Source organism: Bombina bombina, chromosome 5, assembly GCF_027579735.1.
Source record: "Bombina bombina isolate aBomBom1 chromosome 5, aBomBom1.pri, whole genome shotgun sequence".
Lineage (NCBI taxonomy): Eukaryota > Metazoa > Chordata > Amphibia > Anura > Bombinatoridae > Bombina > Bombina bombina.
The window spans coordinates 528,981,566-529,002,200 of record NC_069503.1 but is presented as its reverse complement, the minus strand read 5'-3'; the positions used below and the strand labels follow the sequence as shown (position 1 = coordinate 529,002,200).

At 39.3% G+C, this 20,635-nt stretch overlaps 1 protein-coding gene across 1 annotated transcript in view; it reads left to right on the top strand.

The window, feature by feature from the left end:
- MLH1 (mutL homolog 1) overlaps positions 1 to 20,635 on the top strand; it is a 65,687-nt gene that overhangs the window by 13,535 nt on the left and 31,517 nt on the right. Inside the window, exons 11-15 of the mRNA XM_053714457.1 lie at positions 348 to 501; positions 10,357 to 10,718; positions 11,664 to 11,812; positions 12,815 to 12,923; positions 13,104 to 13,167. Of these exons, the coding sequence (XP_053570432.1) occupies positions 348 to 501; positions 10,357 to 10,718; positions 11,664 to 11,812; positions 12,815 to 12,923; positions 13,104 to 13,167 (838 nt within the window). The remainder of the gene's footprint in view (positions 1 to 347; positions 502 to 10,356; positions 10,719 to 11,663; positions 11,813 to 12,814; positions 12,924 to 13,103; positions 13,168 to 20,635) is intronic.

The window sequence follows — 20,635 nt, the reverse complement described above, 5'->3', positions numbered from 1 at the left end:
TTATTTTCTAAAGATTTTATTATTTATTTATTTTTGTATGAGAGAAGTTAGCCTATTAACTTCCCCCTTAGGCCTCTCTATATGAACGCATATATAACAATAGGTACTCTCCAAAAGTGATCTGTATTTTACTTTAAATTGATGCTCTGATTATGATTTAAGTGATTTGAAACCCATTTGTATGGTATTTCTGAGCAGATCCACCTGCACACTTGGTTAAATATTTTCCAAGTGGCATTTTTCTTTTTTCTTTGCAAGTTTCTGATCAATATCTTTTTCTACATTGAACCAATATCTGTCAGATCTATAACTTACATGTCATTGCTTTGTTTTATGGATTCTTTCAGCCTGGAAATTGCACCTCAAAATGTGGATGTGAATGTGCACCCAACCAAGCATGAGGTTCATTTCCTGCACGAAGACAGCATCATTGAAAAGATCCAGCAACACATTGAGAGCAAATTGCTTGGGTCCAATTCATCCAGAATGTACTTCACACAGGTGAGGAAATCAGAGACAATATATATATATATATATATATATATATATATATATTCCAGTTGTGTGTGTGTGTGTGTGTGTGTGTGTGTATATATATATATATATATATATATATATATATATATATATATATACACACACACACATACCTTTCTGAAATAAAGAGTTTAAAAAAGTAATACCAGCTGACTTATTGCCTTTAAAGGGACAGGAAACCCCAACATTTTCTTTCATGGTTTGGACAGAACATACAATTGTAAACAACTTTCCAATTTACTTCCAGTATCGAATTTTCTTCGTTCTCTTGTTATCCTTTGCTGAAGGAACAGCATTGCACTACTGTTAGCTAGCTGAACACATCTAGTTTACCAATGACAACATACAAATGTGTGCACGCACCAATTAGCAGCAGCTCCCACTAGTGTAGGATATGTGCGTATTCTTTTTCAACAAGGGATACCAAGAGAACAAAGGACATCTAAAAATATAAGTTAATTTAAGTTTCTTAAAATGACATGCTCTATCTGAATCATGCAAGTTTAATTTTGATTTTCCTGTCCCTTTTTATTGTACCATTAAATACAATTCAGTTGCATAACCAAATACATTCATAATAAAAGCAATAATGTTAAAGCACTTAGTCTGAATTTCAAATGAGTAGTTTTTTTTTTCTGACAAATTTCAAAGTTAGCTCAATTTTCCTTCCCCTTCATCATGTGACAGCCATCAGCCAATCACAAAATGCATATAAGTATATACTGTAAAGTCTGGCACATAGTTTGTAGGAGCTGGTGCCTCGGAACGTGTGCATTAAAAAAAGACTGTGAGGGCGGAGCTAGCAAGCGCCCAAGATGGACGTGTGCAGTTAGATATGAACCCACGTGGACCGTGAGTACTACTCCAACATAACTTGCAAATAACAGTCACCTCTCCAGAGCCCACATAAGCCGGTTCCATTAATGCACTAAATGGGTGTACACTCTTAATATCACCATTATCTGTATAATACAGAAATGAAGTAAATCGTTATGAAACAGGCCTTTCCCGATATATACACTAACAAAGGGCAGAATAAGGGAGTAACTTTAAACACCTTATTCGGCTATATCTGTGGGAGATTTGGAGGATCATCTATAATATTAATACCCTTCGCAGACTTACTGTTGTCCTGGTCTGAATTTTATCTCTGTTTTGGCGGCAAAATGATCACTATGGCATCTAAAAGAGCGCCTAGAGCTGAAAAATCAAGCAAAGGCTCTGCAACACCAGCCCATAGGGGACACACTTTTTTTTTTAAGCAATGGACACTTCTGCATCAGATCTTGCAGACTCAACAGAAAATACATTTTCCACAATTACTGATGCAGAAATGGAAATAGAGGCAGAAACACCACTTACAAAAGCAGATTTACAGGCCCTGCCATCCAAAGAAGACTTCACTAATTTTACAGGACAAAAGAAATAAGTGAAATTGGACACCAAATAACCCAAGTTGAAGAAGACGCAGATTAGACAGACAAAATGCTGGATCTACAGACTCGCCAAACCTCACATCATTCCTCCCTGATTCAGCAACTTAGAGACCAGGTAGAGGATTTGGATAACGGGTAGGCGACAAAATATTAGGATTAGAGGCATCCCTGAGAACATAAAATCTGCTGAGCTAGTCCCATACCTCCAGCAACTATTCAATAAACTCCTAGAAAGTGAGGAGATAACTGACTTTCCACTTGATCACTACCACAGGGCACTACGACCCCCACCCAAGGATTCATCTCCCCAAGAGATGTTATCCTCAAGTTTACAAGCTTCAGGGATAAAGAAAATAAAAACCCCTCCACATGTTCCCTCTGATTGGCCACTATGTCTTTATATGCCTTTGAAACCCTATACTAGGGGTACCTATACCATGGAGCCAGTGAGAGAACACATGTTAATATCCTCAACATCCCTCCCTAAAATATATACCCTTGTTATAGCCTATGTAATGGAAGTTTATAACAATGTTATTAGCTGTTAGTGTTTAAATATTCTTAAGTCAGAACGAAAGGCCATAAATGTTCGCCCACATTGGGGCTCTATCTAGGAGATGAGAAAACAAGCGCAAGCCCATATCAAGGTAGAAGTTTCTGAAAATTTATTACAACACACGGTTAAAAACACAATGTTAAAATGGTAACAAGCCTGTCTCCCATATAGGGATTGTAGAACGAATCCAAATGTCCAGATATCAAACTTTCGTGTAACCAAGTACACACTGCTGGATACGATACTCTCTGTCAGTTAGTTTGTATGGAGCCACCCGAGCTCCGCCCCCAACATGTTTCGTCTGCCTTTCGTAGACTTTGTCAAGAGGATAATAAAAAAGGCTTGGGGGCTCTATTTGTGAATTTGATATATTAGGGGATCTCGTTTCCTCTAGTTAATATTCTAGCCGACCTGCTACCAAAAGTTGTAGTAATTACTTTTACCCCTCCCACATACTCCTACAAGTATATAATGGTTAATGTTAGTGTTTGTTTTTATATGTTTTATTGACATTTATTTTTTACCATTCCAGACACACTGCTCATACTCCTATTTTTCTTACTTTCTGCACTGTACCTTTCTCTTTCTCTTCTCTCCTGGTCCGGTTGGGAGGTAACTCTCTTTATAAAAGTTGAAACCCAGGTAAGCTTAAAACACTTCACTCCACCACGCCAAGGAGAAAACACACAAAATCCTAAATGCTGCTTATCTGATACTTGCACTATATCTTATCAGCTTAATATACATAGTGCACCCATCTTATCTTGACATGGGGATAGACACTGTTAGAATAATCTCCCAAAACACCAAAGGCTTAAACTCGCCGACAAAACGATCAGTGGCACTGGCATGGTTTAAGAAGATTAAAGCTGATATTATATTTGTTCAAGAAACCCACTTTCCTAAAGACTGCCCACCAAAATTTTCTAGTAGTGATTTTGCATCTAATATTAAGAAGAGGGGAGGGGTAGGAATTTTGATCCACAGGTCATTGCCCTTTTAGTTGGTTGCTGTAGATACGGACCCCGGAGGTAGATGGCTTATTCTGAACCGACCGATAATGCTAGTTAACATCTATGCGCCCAATACGAAACAAGCAAGTTCCTCCAAATGCTCACCCGCAAAATACTCCAAATACAAAAAGGGCCCTTAATATTAGCAGGCATTTTTAATGGCGCCTTTGAACCAAAAATTGACTGCTCGACAGGCCATTGTAGCACTTCCCCCAAATCATTCCTAGACATGAGAAGATATATTCATGATCTTCCGTTAATTGATGTATGGCGCGCTACACACCCAGGACAGCGTAACTACACGTTTTTCTCTAACCCCCATAAAAGCTACTCCCGTATTGATTATATATTTGCGGATCAATCAATATATAGTTTGATAAAAGATTCTGATATAGAACCAACCAGTTGCTTGGATCCTGCAATGGTAAATATCACTCTAAATTGAACTAATGCACCCCTTTCTCCATTTGTGTGGAGATTAGATGAGTCACAACTCAAAAACCCATTACTCACCTCACAGATTGCAGAAACACTACAGGAATATTTCACCCTCAATAATACGCCTGACATATCACCACATACTTTGTGGGAAGCACATAAATCTGTAATCAGGGGGCGAGTTTATCAAATACAAAGCACGCATTACCAAACAATACAGGGAAGTATACACGACCATGTTACAAACTATACGAAATTTAGAGAACCAACATAAAAGGAATCCACAAGACAACACCATTGCCTTGAAATTGAGGCAGACTAGGAATGACCTAAATCTACCATTGTACAAAGAAGCACAAGAAAAGGCTTTCTATCTTAAAGGGACACTGAACCCAATTTTTTTTTCTTTTGTGATTCAGATAGAGCATGCAATTGTAAGCAACTTTCTAATTTACTCCTATTATCAATTTTTCTTCGTTCTCTTGCTATCTTTATTTGAAAAAAGAATGCATCTAAGCTTTTTTGGGGGGTTCAGAACTCTGGACCGCACTTTTTTATTGGTGGATGAATTTATCCACCAATCTGCAAGAACAACCCAGGTTGTTCACCAAAAATGGGCCGGCATCTAAACTTACATTCTTGCATTTCAAATAAAGATATCAAGAGAATGAAGAAAATTTCATAATAGGAGTAAATTAGAAAGTTGCTTAAAATGTCATGCTCTATCTGAATCACGAAAGAAAAAATTTGGGTTCAGTGTCCCTTTAAGAAAACATATTTTGCTGATTCTAATAGAATTGGCCTGTCTTTAGCAAGGGCCCTAAAAGAACAGAAACCCGCCTCTTAGATTCATAAAATAACAAACTCCACAGGGGGGCCAAGTGCTAGATAGTAACCAAATTGCTGACAAATTTTAACTTTACTATAGCAAACTTTATAACTTTCCAGACAAACCCTCTTTACCTAGTGCGCAATATATATCGGACGCCAAACTCCCTGTACTCGCTACAGAAGTAGCTAAAGCATTGCAAGACCCTATCTCTATCCAAGAAATACAAGTAGCAATTAAATCTCTCCCCTTTCGTAAGAGCCCAGGCCCTGATGGCTTCACTAATCTTTACTTGATGTAGACACATACTAGAGGCTCATATTTCGGTCCTACCAAAGGCAGACAAAGACCCAACCAAAGTGGAAAATTACAGGCCTATATCCCTACTTAATACCAACATCAAAATTTATGCCAAAGTGCTAGCATCGCGTCTTAACGCAGTCCTCCCCCAAATAATACAAGTTGATCAATCGGGCTTTATTCCTCGAAGGGAAGCCAGGGACAATACGGTGAGGGTCATACACCTAAAAGAACAAGCCAACCGATCGAGGATACCCTCAATTTTAATATCAACAGATGTGGAAAAGGGCTTTGATACGTTGGATTGGAATTTCTTGAAACTCTGTCTGTCTGCCTTTGGTATAAAAAACTCAATGATAAAACGGATATTCAGTTTATATTCTCAACCCTCTGCAAGGGTTAAAGCTCATGGCATGTTGTCAGACAGTTTTGACATTAAAAATGGTACGAGGCAGGGTTGTGAACGATCACCACTTCTTTTTGCGATGTCTATGGAAGTGTTAGCGTCCCATATTAGAAACAACTCAGGAATTCAGTTAGGCCCCAATAACTATAAAATCACCCTTTTATGCTGATGATATCCAAATCCTACTTACCTCTCCCACTAGGTCCCTACCATACCTCTTACAGGAATTTGAAAGATTCAGTAATCATTCCAATTGCCTAATCAATGCTCAAAAATCAGAAATCCTTAAAGTGAATGTCAATTTTATCTGCCTGGAATAGGTATACTGATTACTAAACTAGTAACTAGTTAAACCGCTAAGTTTTTATTTAAAAAAAATAAATAAAATAAAAAATATATATATATATCATTTTATTTATATTTATATTACCAACATTCAATACAGTCGCAGCAGGACCTACTTGCAACTTCCTGTTTTTCTGAGCATTGTGACGTATAGAGCGGTCCCAACCGCTCTACACGTATGTCTAATGCGCGCACCAGATAAGGCTCTTACTACACGCATGCGTTGCAATCTGATCCTTGAAATATGCGCATGCGTTCTATACACTATTAAATTACTCTGACTAACGTTTGTCACTCGATCTGCGCATGCGTTACCCTTGCATATACTCTGAGCGTGGACGCGCATCTCTTCAGAAGGTGGATAGTATCGGCTAACGCATGCGCAGAAGAAGCTGATGATGTAGCAAGAAAGTGGCTGGACGCCCCGGGAGGGAACAATGGATTGGCAATAGCTCTTATTAATCATTCGAGGAAAGAGGGACCAAAATGACTGGTGGTGGAATCACGGACCATAATATAATAAAAAAATTGATATTTGTGCATTTCCAAGTTTGAATAAAAAAAATTATGAATTAAAGTCCCCATGATTTGAAGAGATCAATAATATGGTGTAAAGCACAACCGGTGAGTTTACATTCACTTTAATATCACTATGCAGCGTCAGGGCCTTGAGGCTTTGCCGAAGCTCTGTCCCTTCAAACTGAACTATAATAGTATTAAATATTTAGGGATTCATCTTACACCCTCCAGAAATAGTCTATTTAAATAAAACTATTTACCTTTCTTACACAAGCTGAAGAAAGACTTAGACACTTGGCAGACTAGACCTTTGTCCTGGTGGGGCCGAATACAGGCTATTAAAATGACCACCCTCCCTCAAATGCTTGATGTCCTTCAGGCAATACCAATACATTTACCCACTACCTTTTTAAGTGAATTACAATCACTAATAAATTCCTTCATTTGGGGCAGTATTAAACCCCATATAAACAAAAGGGTTCTCATGAAACCACTCGGTACAGGGGGAATGGGTTTACCAAACATAAATAAATATTACAAAGTGATAACACTACAGAGGGTGATAAAATGGCATGCTCACACATATTCTAAAACTTGGACGTTCATAGACTCATTACTTTTAGACCACAGTAGGCCCACTATGTTGGATTAAACATGCAGACAGGCCCATCCTGGCGAGAATATCTCCATTGTATGCCCATATTTTTAAAACCTGGGATAGCGTACGTACCAAGACTAAGGGAATTTCATCACCAATCTCCCCAATGACGCCAATCTCGGCAAATGCTGAGTTTGTGGGTGGATTTATCCCGGGATTAGCACAAAATAAGGGTTTAGAAAATACTATACCATTTACTAAATTAGTGGCCAACGGGAAACTGAAGATGCAAACACAACTATCAGAAATTGCAAGTGGCGCATTTGCGCCCTGGCTCAAATATGCGCAACTCACACACTTAATTTGGACGTCTAAATATAAAAGTGACCTACTTAGAGACTTAACTAACTTTTGAATGTTTATGTCTAAATGGGGAGATCCCACAGGGGTCCTTATCAACAGCAAAAAAACTTCTAGGTGAGTCCCTTACGTTATCCCCTTCTTCCTACCCCTCTCAATGGCAGGCTGAACTAGGAGCCCCTATCACCAAGGAGCAATGGTAAATTATATTCTATAACACACACAAATATTCCTCCTCCCCCAAAATTCTCGAAATTAACCATAAAATTCTATTTAGATGGTATCTCACACCTGAAAGAATTAAACGTATCTACCCCAATGCCAATGATTCTTGTTGGAGGGGATGTGGATTAAAAAGGAATATGTTGCACATCTGGTGGCAATGCCGAAAACTATCCCCATTTTGGGAAGCCATTGAGTCTTTTCTTCAAAAGCTGATGGGTTGCTCTTTTACACTATCTCCAGCCACTGCTATCCTTAATTATAAACCTGGGAAAATGTGTAAAATTAGGTGGAAATTATTACAAAACTGTCTTAATAGTGCAAAGTCATTTATAGCACGAAAGTGGAAATCAACACAAATTCCGTCTTTGCTAGATTGGAAGCTTAACACCTCGGAGCTCCTCTCCTTAGAGGAATACTCCATACTACAAAAATGGAAACATAACCTTCTTTCAGGAGGTCCAGTTTTACTTGGATTCTTTAATACACGCAACCCCTACATGAGGCAACACGCCTCAACAACCCCCTAATTTTTCTCTCCATCTCCCAACCGGATCTCTCCCCTTCTCCTCTATTTCTCATCACTTATCTTTCTCTCTCTCTCTCTTCTCTTTTCTTCTCTCTTTTCTTCTCTCTCTCTTCTCCCCTTTAAAGTAAGATATCTTCATATATCAAAAAGGAATGGTATTAGTTATTGAAGTTGTAGAACTTATTTAACACTTGTGTAACTGAAGGGGCATGATATAGCAGTTTCAAAAGAGACTGCGGAATAAGCTTACAGATTGGAACTACCTCCCTTTCGGGACTTAGGTATGGTTGATCCATATCATCACCCACCTGGAGGACTGTATGAAAGAGTGGACAATGCACCACTTGTATGTGACTCAAATTACGCTGACAACAAAAGGGCTTTACTTGTCTAAACAGCAGGAATTGTATTTTATTGTTAATAATCAATATGTATAATAATGTATATACATTCAAAAAAGACTGTGCACACTTTGATAATGGAAGTGAATTGGAAAGTTATTTTCAGTTAGACACTTTAATCTAAATCATTAAAAATTTTTTACTTTAGTGGGATATTTGACATTGTTTTTGAGAAACAAAAGCATCAATATCTGGTTTGATGGAAGTAGTTGCAATTCTCAGTGAGTTCTCAAGGTGCTCATCAGATATTTTGGTTCTAATTTTACTCTTAATGTGCTTCATCCTTGAAAATAGTTGCTCACAAATGTAGGTGCTGCAAAAAAGAGATGCCATGAAAAAGATATGCTTGTGAAGTGAGGGATATATGTCTCTGTAAATAGACATGATGAAAATTTTCTTTAAGTTGAGTGTCAGATTGCAGCTCTATGCATTCTACCAAGTTTGCGCTCGAAAACCCGTGCAATGGCGTTAGAAAACATTTTTAAGAATTCAAAGCCGTCCTGGGCCGCAGGTTGGACAAGCTTGCTTTAAGGCATTAAAAGTAGGAGATCAAGATTTTTCGATATTTGCTATTGATGTCTGCCTAAGGTGTTAATGTATAGCCTGGGAATTTTGGTTTAAATTAATGATTTTTTTCTAAATAGATTAAAAGACAGGTTTAACAGTAATATAGGTACAGTATTTAGGGAAAAATGGACATTGTGGATAAGTAAAAAAAAAAAAATGAAAAAACAAACTTTTACTACCTGAATATATTTTGTTTCCCCTATAGTAACTGCATAATTTAAAAATAAAAAATAATAATAATTTTGCAAGGAATGTTCTATTGGTGTTGTAGATGTTTATTATTTTACTTCAGATTTTCTGTAACCTGAAAAACACAAGGGAGCACATCCCACAAAATCTTCTTAACAATGAGAAAAGAGTAGAATATATACAACTCACAAGTGTGAAATACCCCCAAGTGCTAGTATCAGCATGCCGGGTTCACAGTCTCCCAGACTGCAAGGACTCATTTGTACACAATCATGCACTTCCTGTTTAGTATCATTTTACATTTAATGTGGCTTATACTTAAAGGGACACTGTACACTAGAATTTTCTTTGCATAAATGTTTTGTAGATGATCCATGTATATAGCCCATCTGGGTGTGTTTTTGTAACAATGTATAGTTTTGCTTATTTTTAAATAGCATTGTGCTGATTTTCAGACTCCTAACCAAGCCCCAACGTTTTAGGTGTATACTGATGTATACAGACTTCAGACTGCTTCTTTTTGCATAATGGGTCTTTGCATATAAAGGGGAAGGTTCTGCTCTCAGCCCCTTTCAATTGGTGTCTCAGGCTAATCTCATCAACAGTGCTAAATTGGGAGCTTCTAAGTAAGTTTTTAAAAGGTTTTATACTGGATCTTTATATCAGTATTTGTGCATATTATTCATTATAGTAGTGTCTATTACATGCAGTTAAATAAATGGTGCATACTGCCCCTTTAAGCATGCTTTTTTTTTATAAAAAAGGGTTAACTGCCACCGAGTAGCCTTTATTTTTAAAGAGGTGTTTTCATTCATCCAAATTAACTCCTTAATTCCCATGTGACGGTGATATAAATGTTTCATGCTCTGAAAATCACTGCAAGGTAAAGCTCCGGTTTATCGCTTAGTGGTAATCAAGGCAGAAGCAAACCCTAATTGTCAAACCCTGTTTACAAAAGGATAATTGGCAGATTGCGTCTTACGTTGTATTTTTTTGTTTTTTTTAATGACAAAAGATGGTTAGTGGAAATTTAGAAAAGGTGTAATCAGGTCTTCACTTTGCCAATTTTTTTTTTAAATCTTTTTTTTTTTTTTTTTAATCTTTGCATTAGACATTATTACCTGGAGCCTCTATCTGCGCCAGTGATGTTGTCAAACCAGCAGCTGCTTCTTCTGCACCACAGAAGACCAATGACAAGATATATGCTCACCAAATGGTACGCACAGACTCAAGAGAGCAGAAATTAGATGCCTTTCTACAGCCTCTGAACAAACCACAGCAGCCAGACCACCAGCCTTCTGAGGTTGTTGAAGTCCAACACTCAGATAGAGATTGCCAGCAAGATACAGAGATGGAAGAGTTAAGTGATTTCGACTTGCTTGGTGCTTCTGAAGTTAATACTAATCCAGAGGATTCTGGAATTAAATCAAACAAAGCGGAACCTAGCACGTCTTCAGATAATGTTTCATCCAGGTAATATTAAACTGGGTTAAAATCAGATGCACACTGAAACACCCTATATTTTTTGTACACCGGTAACACTGCTTATTGCACAGCAGCCAAGTATAGAAGAGGTTTGTTTTGTACTATTAGGTTTTAAACTAGAGTCTACAGGTAATAGCCCTTCCAGCCCTGTTTATATCTTGTTTATACTGAAACAGAGATATCACTAAAAGCCTAGCCTGACTCTAGACGGTCATCTCTAAAGAGCATGTGCAGAATTATTTAACATTAACCTAGGGAAACCAGCAAAAGTATAAAAAGCATTTTAAAGATTTTAACCCTCCAAACCTATTTTTACTTTCCTCATGAGCCTCTTCTACTCTTCTGGTTTCTTCAACAGTGCGTCATGGTCGTGTTGTCTAATCCAATGGCTTTACCCAGTGCAGGAGCACGCCACATATAGTTCAACGGCACAACCTGGTAGGCTGTGATTAGACAGCGCCCTTGATGCACCAGAAGAGTAGTAGTGGCTGGCAAGGAAAGTTAGGAAAGTACAGGTTGGAGGGAGTAAATCTTTAAAATCCTTTTTCTTTTGCAGGTGTCGCTTATGTAACATTATTTTAAACGTCGACTGTGTCTTTAAATTGTTGTCTTTATACAACTGAACAAAAGTATTTTCCATTCATTGTACTAACATTTTCCCCTTTTTCTTCATTTTTTTTCAAGAGGGACTAAGGGTTAAATATTTGTTAAGCCAAAGTCAGTAACGCAAATTAGGGCACGTATTTTTGTATTTGACTATACTTCTAATGTGCTGTTTGGTTTAAAGGGTTAATATGCCTAGTGGCATAGTTCATGACTCTAGGTTTGAATTTGCAATCGGCTGTTTTGTATCCCTGTGTACATGTTCAGTCTTGCTTATGTATCAGTAAAAGAACTTCATTCTCTGTTTCTTCTTCTTCTGCTTTTCTGAAGGAAGAGGCAGCGCAGAGATTCTGATGTGGAAATGGTGGAAAATGAATCAGTGAAGAATATGACAGCTGCTTCAACCCCAAGGAGAAGGGTTATTAAACTAACAAGTATATTGACCCTACAGAAAGAAATTGAGGAGAAGGCACACAAAGGTATGTGTGCTTGTTTATGGAGATTGGATCGATAGTTTGGTAATAAAATGACCACCATAGGGATTTCACATACAAGAATCGCTATTAAATTCATATAATCTGAAATACCAGAAACATGTATCCATAAAGAGACCTTTCAGTTTGGAGGCCACATATGTTACCTACAGTATCAAATGCACATTTTAGATGAAAACTTATTTTGCAGGTTCAGGATCTCCCATCAATTAAAAACAAATACTCAGAAAGGTTATGTCAATTATAATAAACTTGTCCAATAATATTAAAAAAAGACACAGACTGCATTTGGAAAATGGTAGAAAAATACTCATGTATCTATTTCCCTTGTGGTCATAGATGGCTCCATGTTCTATTTGGTTCAGCCAGGCATCACGTGGAGGACCAACCAATCACAATTTGTTTTGTGTGAACACCCTCTAATCTGCTTTTGCAATAGGAATGCACAAAGTAGAACAAATTCAGTGGAGGAGATATTAAAAATGAAGCATAATAAACTAGGTGTTAAAGAACTAGTAGTGTTTAGCAACGTGATAGATCCCAGACATCTAAGATTGCATTCATTCTAAAATGTGTTTAGTATAAAACTGGACTGATGAAATTTGGAAGAAGATTTTTGTAATTTTTTTTATATATTTTCATTTAAAAGACACTAAAAATTTTTTAAATTGTGTATGTATTTACTTGCACTACATGGCAATTTCTATATGAATATGATTGTTGCTTGTGAGCTGTAATATACTTTTAGCACCACAGTCAGTGCTTGTTTACATACCTAGGATATTTATTATTTTTAGCATGTCAGTGGTTAATATAGCCAATCATATCCCATACTGCACCATAGAGTAAATGTACTGTGTTCTCCTGCATTTATCAGCATATGATAGTAAATGACAGGTCAAGATGCTTTACAGACTAAAATTAGTGCTTTGAATATTAAATTTGGATTGCTCATATTCCTGTACACTATTTATTTTTATTCCCCAGTTCTTCAAGATATGCTGCGCAACCATTCATTTGTGGGCTGTGTCAGTCCTCAGTGGGCTCTAGCCCAATATCAGACAAAGTTATATCTCCTGAACACCACAAAGCTAAGGTAAATGGAACTGTTTTATAGTAGTAAAAACCGGTCACTTTGTGTATTTAATAGATAAAAATTACTTTTGGTTCCAGTTTTAGGTTTTATGTCTAAATTTGCATGTAATTTCATATTTTTTTTCTACTTTTATTGGTTGATTTTGTAATCTGATTACTATATTTTGTTTCTTCTCTCTAGCCAAGAACTGTTTTACCAAATACTTGTTTATGATTTTGGAAACTTTGGCATTATGAGATTATCAGTAAGTATGTTTATGTATGGAATTTGCTTCTCCAGAATTTTTTTATCGTTTTGTTTTTGTGTTGCTCATTTTTGCCAATTTGCCTAGTAGAGCGATGCAATGATATACCTTTCTTATTGTACAGATCCTGACACATATTTACATTCTGCCTCCCAATTCTCGTTCTCCTGCACCTCTCTCAGAACACATTTGCTGTTTGACTTTGAAATAACAATCATCTTTGTTAAAATGCTAAAAATGTCTTCTTGTTTAAAGTATTTAGGCTGGGGAAGAAGAGGGATAAGGTAGTATGCATTGAAAGCGCACACTGTGGAACCCAGGAATAAGGTTTTACAAAGCAGAGAGCAACCAAACTTACTTAAAGTGATTGTAAAGTTATGCACTTTAAGACATTGTATATAAAATTAATCTTCAAAACAGGTGCTCTTTGATTCGTTTAAACGTTTTAAAGACAGTTCTTTTTAATAAAATAATTAACGTTTAGCTTCTGGCTTCATTCAATTGTTGCGTGCCCCCTTTGGCGTCCAGCTCATGGGGCACGCAACAATTGGATGAAGCTGATTAATTATCGATCAACTAAATGGTAATTATTTTACTAAGAAACCGTCTTTAAAAAATGTTATGAATGAAAGGGCACCTGTTTTTAAGTGCATAACGTTACAATCACTTTGATTTCTTTTTAAAGACACGAGTCCACGGATTTCATCCTTACTTGTGGGATTACTCCTCCTGGTCAGCAGGAGGAGGCAAAGAGCACCACAGCAGAGCTGTATATATAGCTCCTCCCTTCCCTCCCACTCCAGTCATTCTCTTTGCCTGTGTTAGTGATAGGAAGAGGTAAAGTGAGGTGTTAGTTTAGATTCTTCAATCAAGAGTTTATTATTTTTAAAATGGTACCTGTGTGTACTATTTTATTATAGGGTGTAGCCGTATTCCTTGGCAGCCTCTAGAGTAGAGCTACAGGTGGCTTTAAAGCAATGGGAACTGGTGGGACTTAAATCTCACTGCGCCTCCCATACTAGTGCTGCCCTTCTGATGCTGATGGTCTTAGCAGATATTAACTAAGGCCCTTTCTGTGTCCACAGAACTACAGGAGTTAGAAGACCTCTTGATCCTGTGAGACTTGTCATGCTGTCGCTCGGCATAGAGGTAAGTGCAGTCTTTATTTTTCTGGGCCACTTGATATCTCAGAAATGACTGTACACTTATAATCTGTTGGGAAACATGGGCTCTCTGGGAAGGGCTTTCCTTTTGAACAATGTGTTGGGTTCCCATGTGGCCATGTCAACCGACACTATAATTTTATGTATCACTGTACTTTATTAGGAGCATGGACTCTTACAGTGAGGGCTTCCCTACAGGACACTATCTATGTGTACTGGGGGCAGACGCTGGGGATGTGTTACCGGAGCCTTGCAAGAAGACTCCGGTTCATTGCTGTGTGTTTTTGAGTAACTGACCGGCTTTTACGGCTTGCCTTCGGCAACCTTAGTCGGATGGCTTATGTGACGCCCACAAAGGGCGGGGCTTACTTTGGCACGCTGGGACTTAGTAGCCGCGCAGCGTACATTTACTTCCGGAAGTCCCAACTGTCTGTAGGAACCATCGCAAGTGACACCACGACCGCATTGTTGCGAACTAAGCAGGCGGTCTTGGGCGTTGTGGGATACCATCCGGACTTGTGCCTGAGTGGTCGGTGGACCGTGGGGACAGGTAGGCGCCTCAGCAGAGCTGTTGAGGCGAGGTGCTGCTTTTTTCCTTGTTAAAATCACTTTATACTGATATCGTCTAACTGATTTGCAGTAACAAAGTAAAATTGTTAGATGTTTATTTCTTAAAGGCACAGCATCTTGTCAGGATCAAATGTATTGACAAGTATTTAGTTAGTGCTTATATTCATTGTACAATTTGGCCATAAATTGAGAGACTATTTAATTTAAAGGAGCCAAGACCAATATTTTCTTGCTTTCTGCTATCATGGATTCAGATGATATCCAGACTGTAACATGTTCCATGTGTTTGGATGCCACTGTGGAACCTCCTGTTCCTTTTTGTCCCTCATGCATTGAGAGGGCTTTGCACTATAGAGAACAAATTTTTTTTGATAAAACTTTACCCAAGGCGGATGCTTCTCAAGGGTCTACAGATGAGATGCAGAGTATGCCACAGCTTTCGCCCCAAGCGTGTCAGCCCTTAACGCCCGCGCAAGCGGTTCCATGTGTTTCACCAGTTTCTGCAGCAATCACGTTAAAGGACATAGCTGCAGGGATGTCCTCTACAATTTCTGATCCGTTATCTGCCTTTCCCATATCGCACGGCAAGCGTACTAGAAGGGACAACTATGTAGTCAATGCAGCCTCTGATACTATGATGACGATCACGGACGTACCCTCCCGGGGTTCTGAGTTGGAGGGTACGGAGGTCCTATCCGAAGGTGAACTCTCTGACTCAGGGAGTGCCTTACCCATGACTGATTCTGAAGTGGTTTTGTTCAAGTTTAAGCTTGAGCACCTCCGTTTATTACTGAGGGAGGTGTTGGTGACTTTGGATGATTGTGACTCAATAGTGGTTGCTCCAGAGAAATTGAGTAAGTTGGACAGATACTTGGAAGTTCCTTCTTGCTCGGATGTTTTTCCAGTCCCAAAGAGGACTTCAGAGATTATTGCGAAGGAATGGGAAAGACCAGGCATTCCCTTCTCCAATTTTTAAAAAGATGTACCCTATAGCCGATGCTATTAGGGACTCTTGGCAGACGGTCCCTAAAGTAGAGGGAGCTATTTTACCCTGGCCAAACGGACTACTATTCCTATTGAGGATAGTTGTGCTTTTAAGGACCCTATGGATAAGAAGTTAGAGTCTTCTTAAAAAATATTTACCTTCACTAGGGTTTTCTATTGCAACCAGCGGCTTGCATTTTTACAGTTACCAGTGCGTCTGCTTATTGGTTTGATGCTCTGGAAGAGTCTCTTAAGACTGAGACTCCTTTTGGAAGAGATCCAGGATCGGATTAAAGTTTATTACGGATGCTTCTCTACAGATTACTAAATTGGCGGCTAAGAGTTCGGGCTTTTCCATCTTAGCACGCAGGGCTTTATGGTTGAAGCCTTGGTCTGCGGATGTGTCATCCAAGTCTAAACTTTTAGCTATTCCTTACAAGGGGAAGACCCTGTTCGGACCTGACTTGAAGGAAATAATTTCTGACATCACGGGAGGCAAGGGTCATCTCTCTCAGGATAAGAAATCCAAACAGAGAGGTCGACAGAGTAATTTTCGTTCCTTTCGAAATTTTAAGGGAATTCCTCTTCCTCTAAACAGGAATGGAACTGTTCTCAAACCAAGTCCATTTGGAGACCCAATCAGTCTTGGAACAAGGGTAAACAATCCAAGAAACCTGCTGCCGCTTCCGAGTCAGCATGAAGGGTCGGCCCCCGATCCGGGACCGGATCTAGTAGGGGGCAGACTTTCTCTCTTCATCCAGGCCTGCATAAGAGATGTTCAGGATCCCTGGACACCAGAAATTGTGTCTCAGGGCTACAAATTGGAGTTCAGAAATTCTTCCCCCAGAGGAAGGTTTCTTCTTTCACGATTATCTACCGACCAGATAAAAAGAGGCGTTCTTACGTTGTGTAGGAGACCTCTCCTCCATGGGAGTAATCTGTCCCGTTCCAATACAGGAATGGGGACAGGGGTTTTATTCAAATCTGTTTGTAGTTCCAAAAAGAGAGGGAACGTTCAGACCTATTCTAGACCTCAAAAGTCTAAACAAGTTTCTCAGAGTTCCATCCTTCAAGATGGAAACTATTCGTACCATTCTTCCATTGATCCAGGATGGTCAATTTATGACGACAGTGGATCTAAAGGTTGCATATCTTCATGTTCCTATACACGCAGATCATCACAAGTTTCTGGACAAACATTTTCAGTTTGTGGCTCTTCCTTTTGGTCTGGCCACGGTGCCCAGAATTTTCACAAAGGTTCTCGGGTCTCTGCTGGCGGTTCTAAGACCACGGGGCATTGCGGTGGCGCCTTATCTGGACGATATTCTGATCCAGGCGTCATCTTATCAAATAGCAAAGTCCCATACAACATTGTTCTATACTTCCTGAGAACTCACGGGTGGAAGGTAAATATGGGAAAGAGTTTGTTAATCCCGCAGACAAGGGTACCATTCCTGGGAACTCTTCTTGACTCTATAGCAATGAAAATTTTTCTGACGAAGGTCAGAAGGTTAAAGATCCTGAATACCAGTCCAATCCTTGGCCGTCAGTGGCTCAGTGCATGGAGGTAATTGGATTGATGGTAGCGGCAATGGACATCATTCCGTTTCTTTGGTTTCACCTCAGGCCTCTGCAACTGAGCATGCTCAGGCAGTGGAATGGAGATTATACAGATTTGTCTCCTCAAATAATCCTAGATCAGGAGACGAGGGACTCTCTTCTATGGTGGTTGTCTCATTATCATCTATCCCAGGGGACATGCTTTCACAGACCGTCATGGGTGATTGTGACAACGGATGCCAGCCTTTTGGGGTGGGGAGCAGTCTGGGGCTCTTTAAGGGCTCTTTAAGGGCTCAGGGAGTATGGACTCAGGCAGAGTATCTCCTTCCCATCAACATTCTAGAGCTGAGGGCGATCTTCAATGTGCTTCTGGCCTGGCCTCAGTTGGCCTCGGCCCAATTCATCAAATTCCAATCGGACAACATAACGACAGTGGCTTACATCAATCATCATGGAGGAACCAGGAGTTCCTTGGCGATGACGGAGGTAGCCAGGATAATTCAATGGGCAGAGACTCACTCTTGCCATCTGTTGGCGATCCACATCCCAGGTGTAGACAACTGGGAGGCGGAATTTTCTAAGCAGACAGTCTTTTCATCCGGGTGAGTGGGAGCTTCATCCGGAAGTATTTTCCACCCTGATCCTTAGATGGGGTCGGCCGAATTTGGACCTTCTGGCGTCTCGTCAGAATGCCAAGCTTCCGAGATACAGCTCCAGGGATTCCCAGGCCGAGCTGATAGACGCGTTGGCAGTTCCTTGGACTTTCAGACTAGCGTATGTATTTCCCCCGTTCCTCTCCTTCCCCGGGTGATTGCTCGAATCAAGCAGGAGAGGGCATCGGTGATCCTCATTGCTCCTGCGTGGCCTCGCAGGATTTGGTATGCCGATCTGGTGGACATGTCATCTCTGCCACAGTGGAAGCTTCCATTGAGGAAGGACCTTCTCATTCAGGGTCCCTTCCATCACCCGAATCTAGTTTCTCTGCAGGTGACTGCTTGGAGATTGAACGCTTAATTTTAGCCAAGCGAGGTTTTTCTGATTCGGTCATAGATACTTTGATTCAGGCACGTAAGCCTGTCACTAGGAAAATTTACCATAAGATATGGCGCAAATATTTTTATTGGTGTGAGTCCAAGGGCTACTCATGGAGTAGGGTTAGGATTCCTAGGATTTTGTCTTTTATCCAAGAAGGATTGGAGAAGGGGTTATCAGCGAGTTCCCTAAAGGGGCAGATCTCTGCTTTATCTATTTTGTTGCATAAGCGTCTGGCAGATGTTCCAGATGTTCAATCTTTTTGTCAGGCTTTGACTAGACTCAGGCCTGTGTTCCGACCAATTGCTCCTCCTTGGAGTTTGAATTTATTTCTTAAGGTTCTTCAAGGGGTTCCGAACCTATGCATTCCATAGATATTAAGTTATTGTCTTGGAAAGTTTTATTTCTTGTTGCTATCTCTTCTGCTCGAAGAGTATATGAGCTTTCGGCATTGCAATATAATTCCCCTTACCTTATTTTTCATGCTGATAAAGTGGTGTTGCGTACTAAACTAGGTTTTCTTCCTAAAGTTGTTTCAGACAGGAACATTAATCAGGAGATTGTTGTTCCTTCCTTGTGTCCTAATCCTCCTTCTCAGAAGGAACATCTGCTACACAATTTGGACGTAGTCCGTGCATTGAAATTCTACTTACAAGCGACTAACGATTTTCGTCAATCGTCTTCTTTATTTGTTGTTTTTTCGGGGAAACGTAGGGGTCAGAAAGCTATGGCTACCTCTCTTTCCTTTTGGCTGAAGAGTATCATCCGCTTTGCATATGAGACTGCTGGACAGCGGCCTCCTGAAAAAATTACGGCTCATTCCACTAGGGCTGTTGCTTCCTCATGGGCATTCAAAAATGATGCATCTGTTGAGCAGATTTGCATGGCTACAACTTGGACTTCTCTTCACACTTTTTCTAAATTTGATACTTTTGCTGAGGCTGTTTTTGGGAGAAAGGTTCTTCAAGCAGTGGTGCCTTCCGTTTAGGTTCCCTGTCTTGTCCCTCCCGTTTCATCCGTGTACTATAGCTTTGGTATTGTATCCCACAAGTAAGGATGAAATCCGTGGACTCATCGTGTCTTTAAAAAGAAAATAACATTTATGCTTACCTGATAAATTTGTTTCTTTTTAGACACGATGAGTCCAATGGCCTGCCCTGTCGTTTGAGACAGATTTTTTATTTTTTGGTTAAACTTCAGTCACCTCTGCACCTTGGCTTTTCCTTTCTCTTCCTAACTTCGGTCGAATGACTGGAGTGAGAGGGAAGGGAGGAGCTATATATACAGCTCTGCTGTGGTGCTCTTTGCCTCCTCCTGCTGACCAGGAGGCGTAATCCCACAAGTAAGGATGAAATCAGTGGACTCATCGTGTCTAAAATGAAACAATTTTTTTCAGGTAAGCATAAATTTACTTTTTTATAACAGTTATAAAGATTTGCCAATGAGGCAGAAATTGGTACAATATCTTTAATACATTTGACTTTTAGTCATAATTGTATAGCAAAAACACTATGTGCCGCTTTTTAAATATATTTTAATTTGGTAACCAGACATTACCATCAATATTTGTTTTTCATTGAGATTGGGTTTATATTGCGTTGAATTCAAATTATATTATTAGACATGTATAAGATATAGAAAATAAATGAACATGTAGATCTAGTAAAATCCCTCTCAATTGTATGTATATAAATATATGTGTGTGTGTATGGATAGATATATACACACACACACACACACACACACACACACACACACACACACACACACACACACACACACACACACACACACACACACACACACACACACACATATATATATATATATATATATATATATATATATATATATATATATATATATATATATATATCAGGGATAGGCAAGGTGTCCGTACACGGACACTGATGTCCGTGACTAGCCTTTGCAGTGTCCACCACAACCTTAGTATATCTTTACTTTCTGATTTAATAATAGGAAGAAAAAAAAATATGTAGTGTGAATAAAGTTAGTGGCTTGTCAAGAGACTGCTAGCGATATTGGGTGATAAGTTATGGAATAAATAAAGCCTGAGTGAAATACTGGATTTGTATCTGAATCTGTATAATACCACACAGCTCTATACAAAGACACAGTAGTGTCACATGGGTATAGCC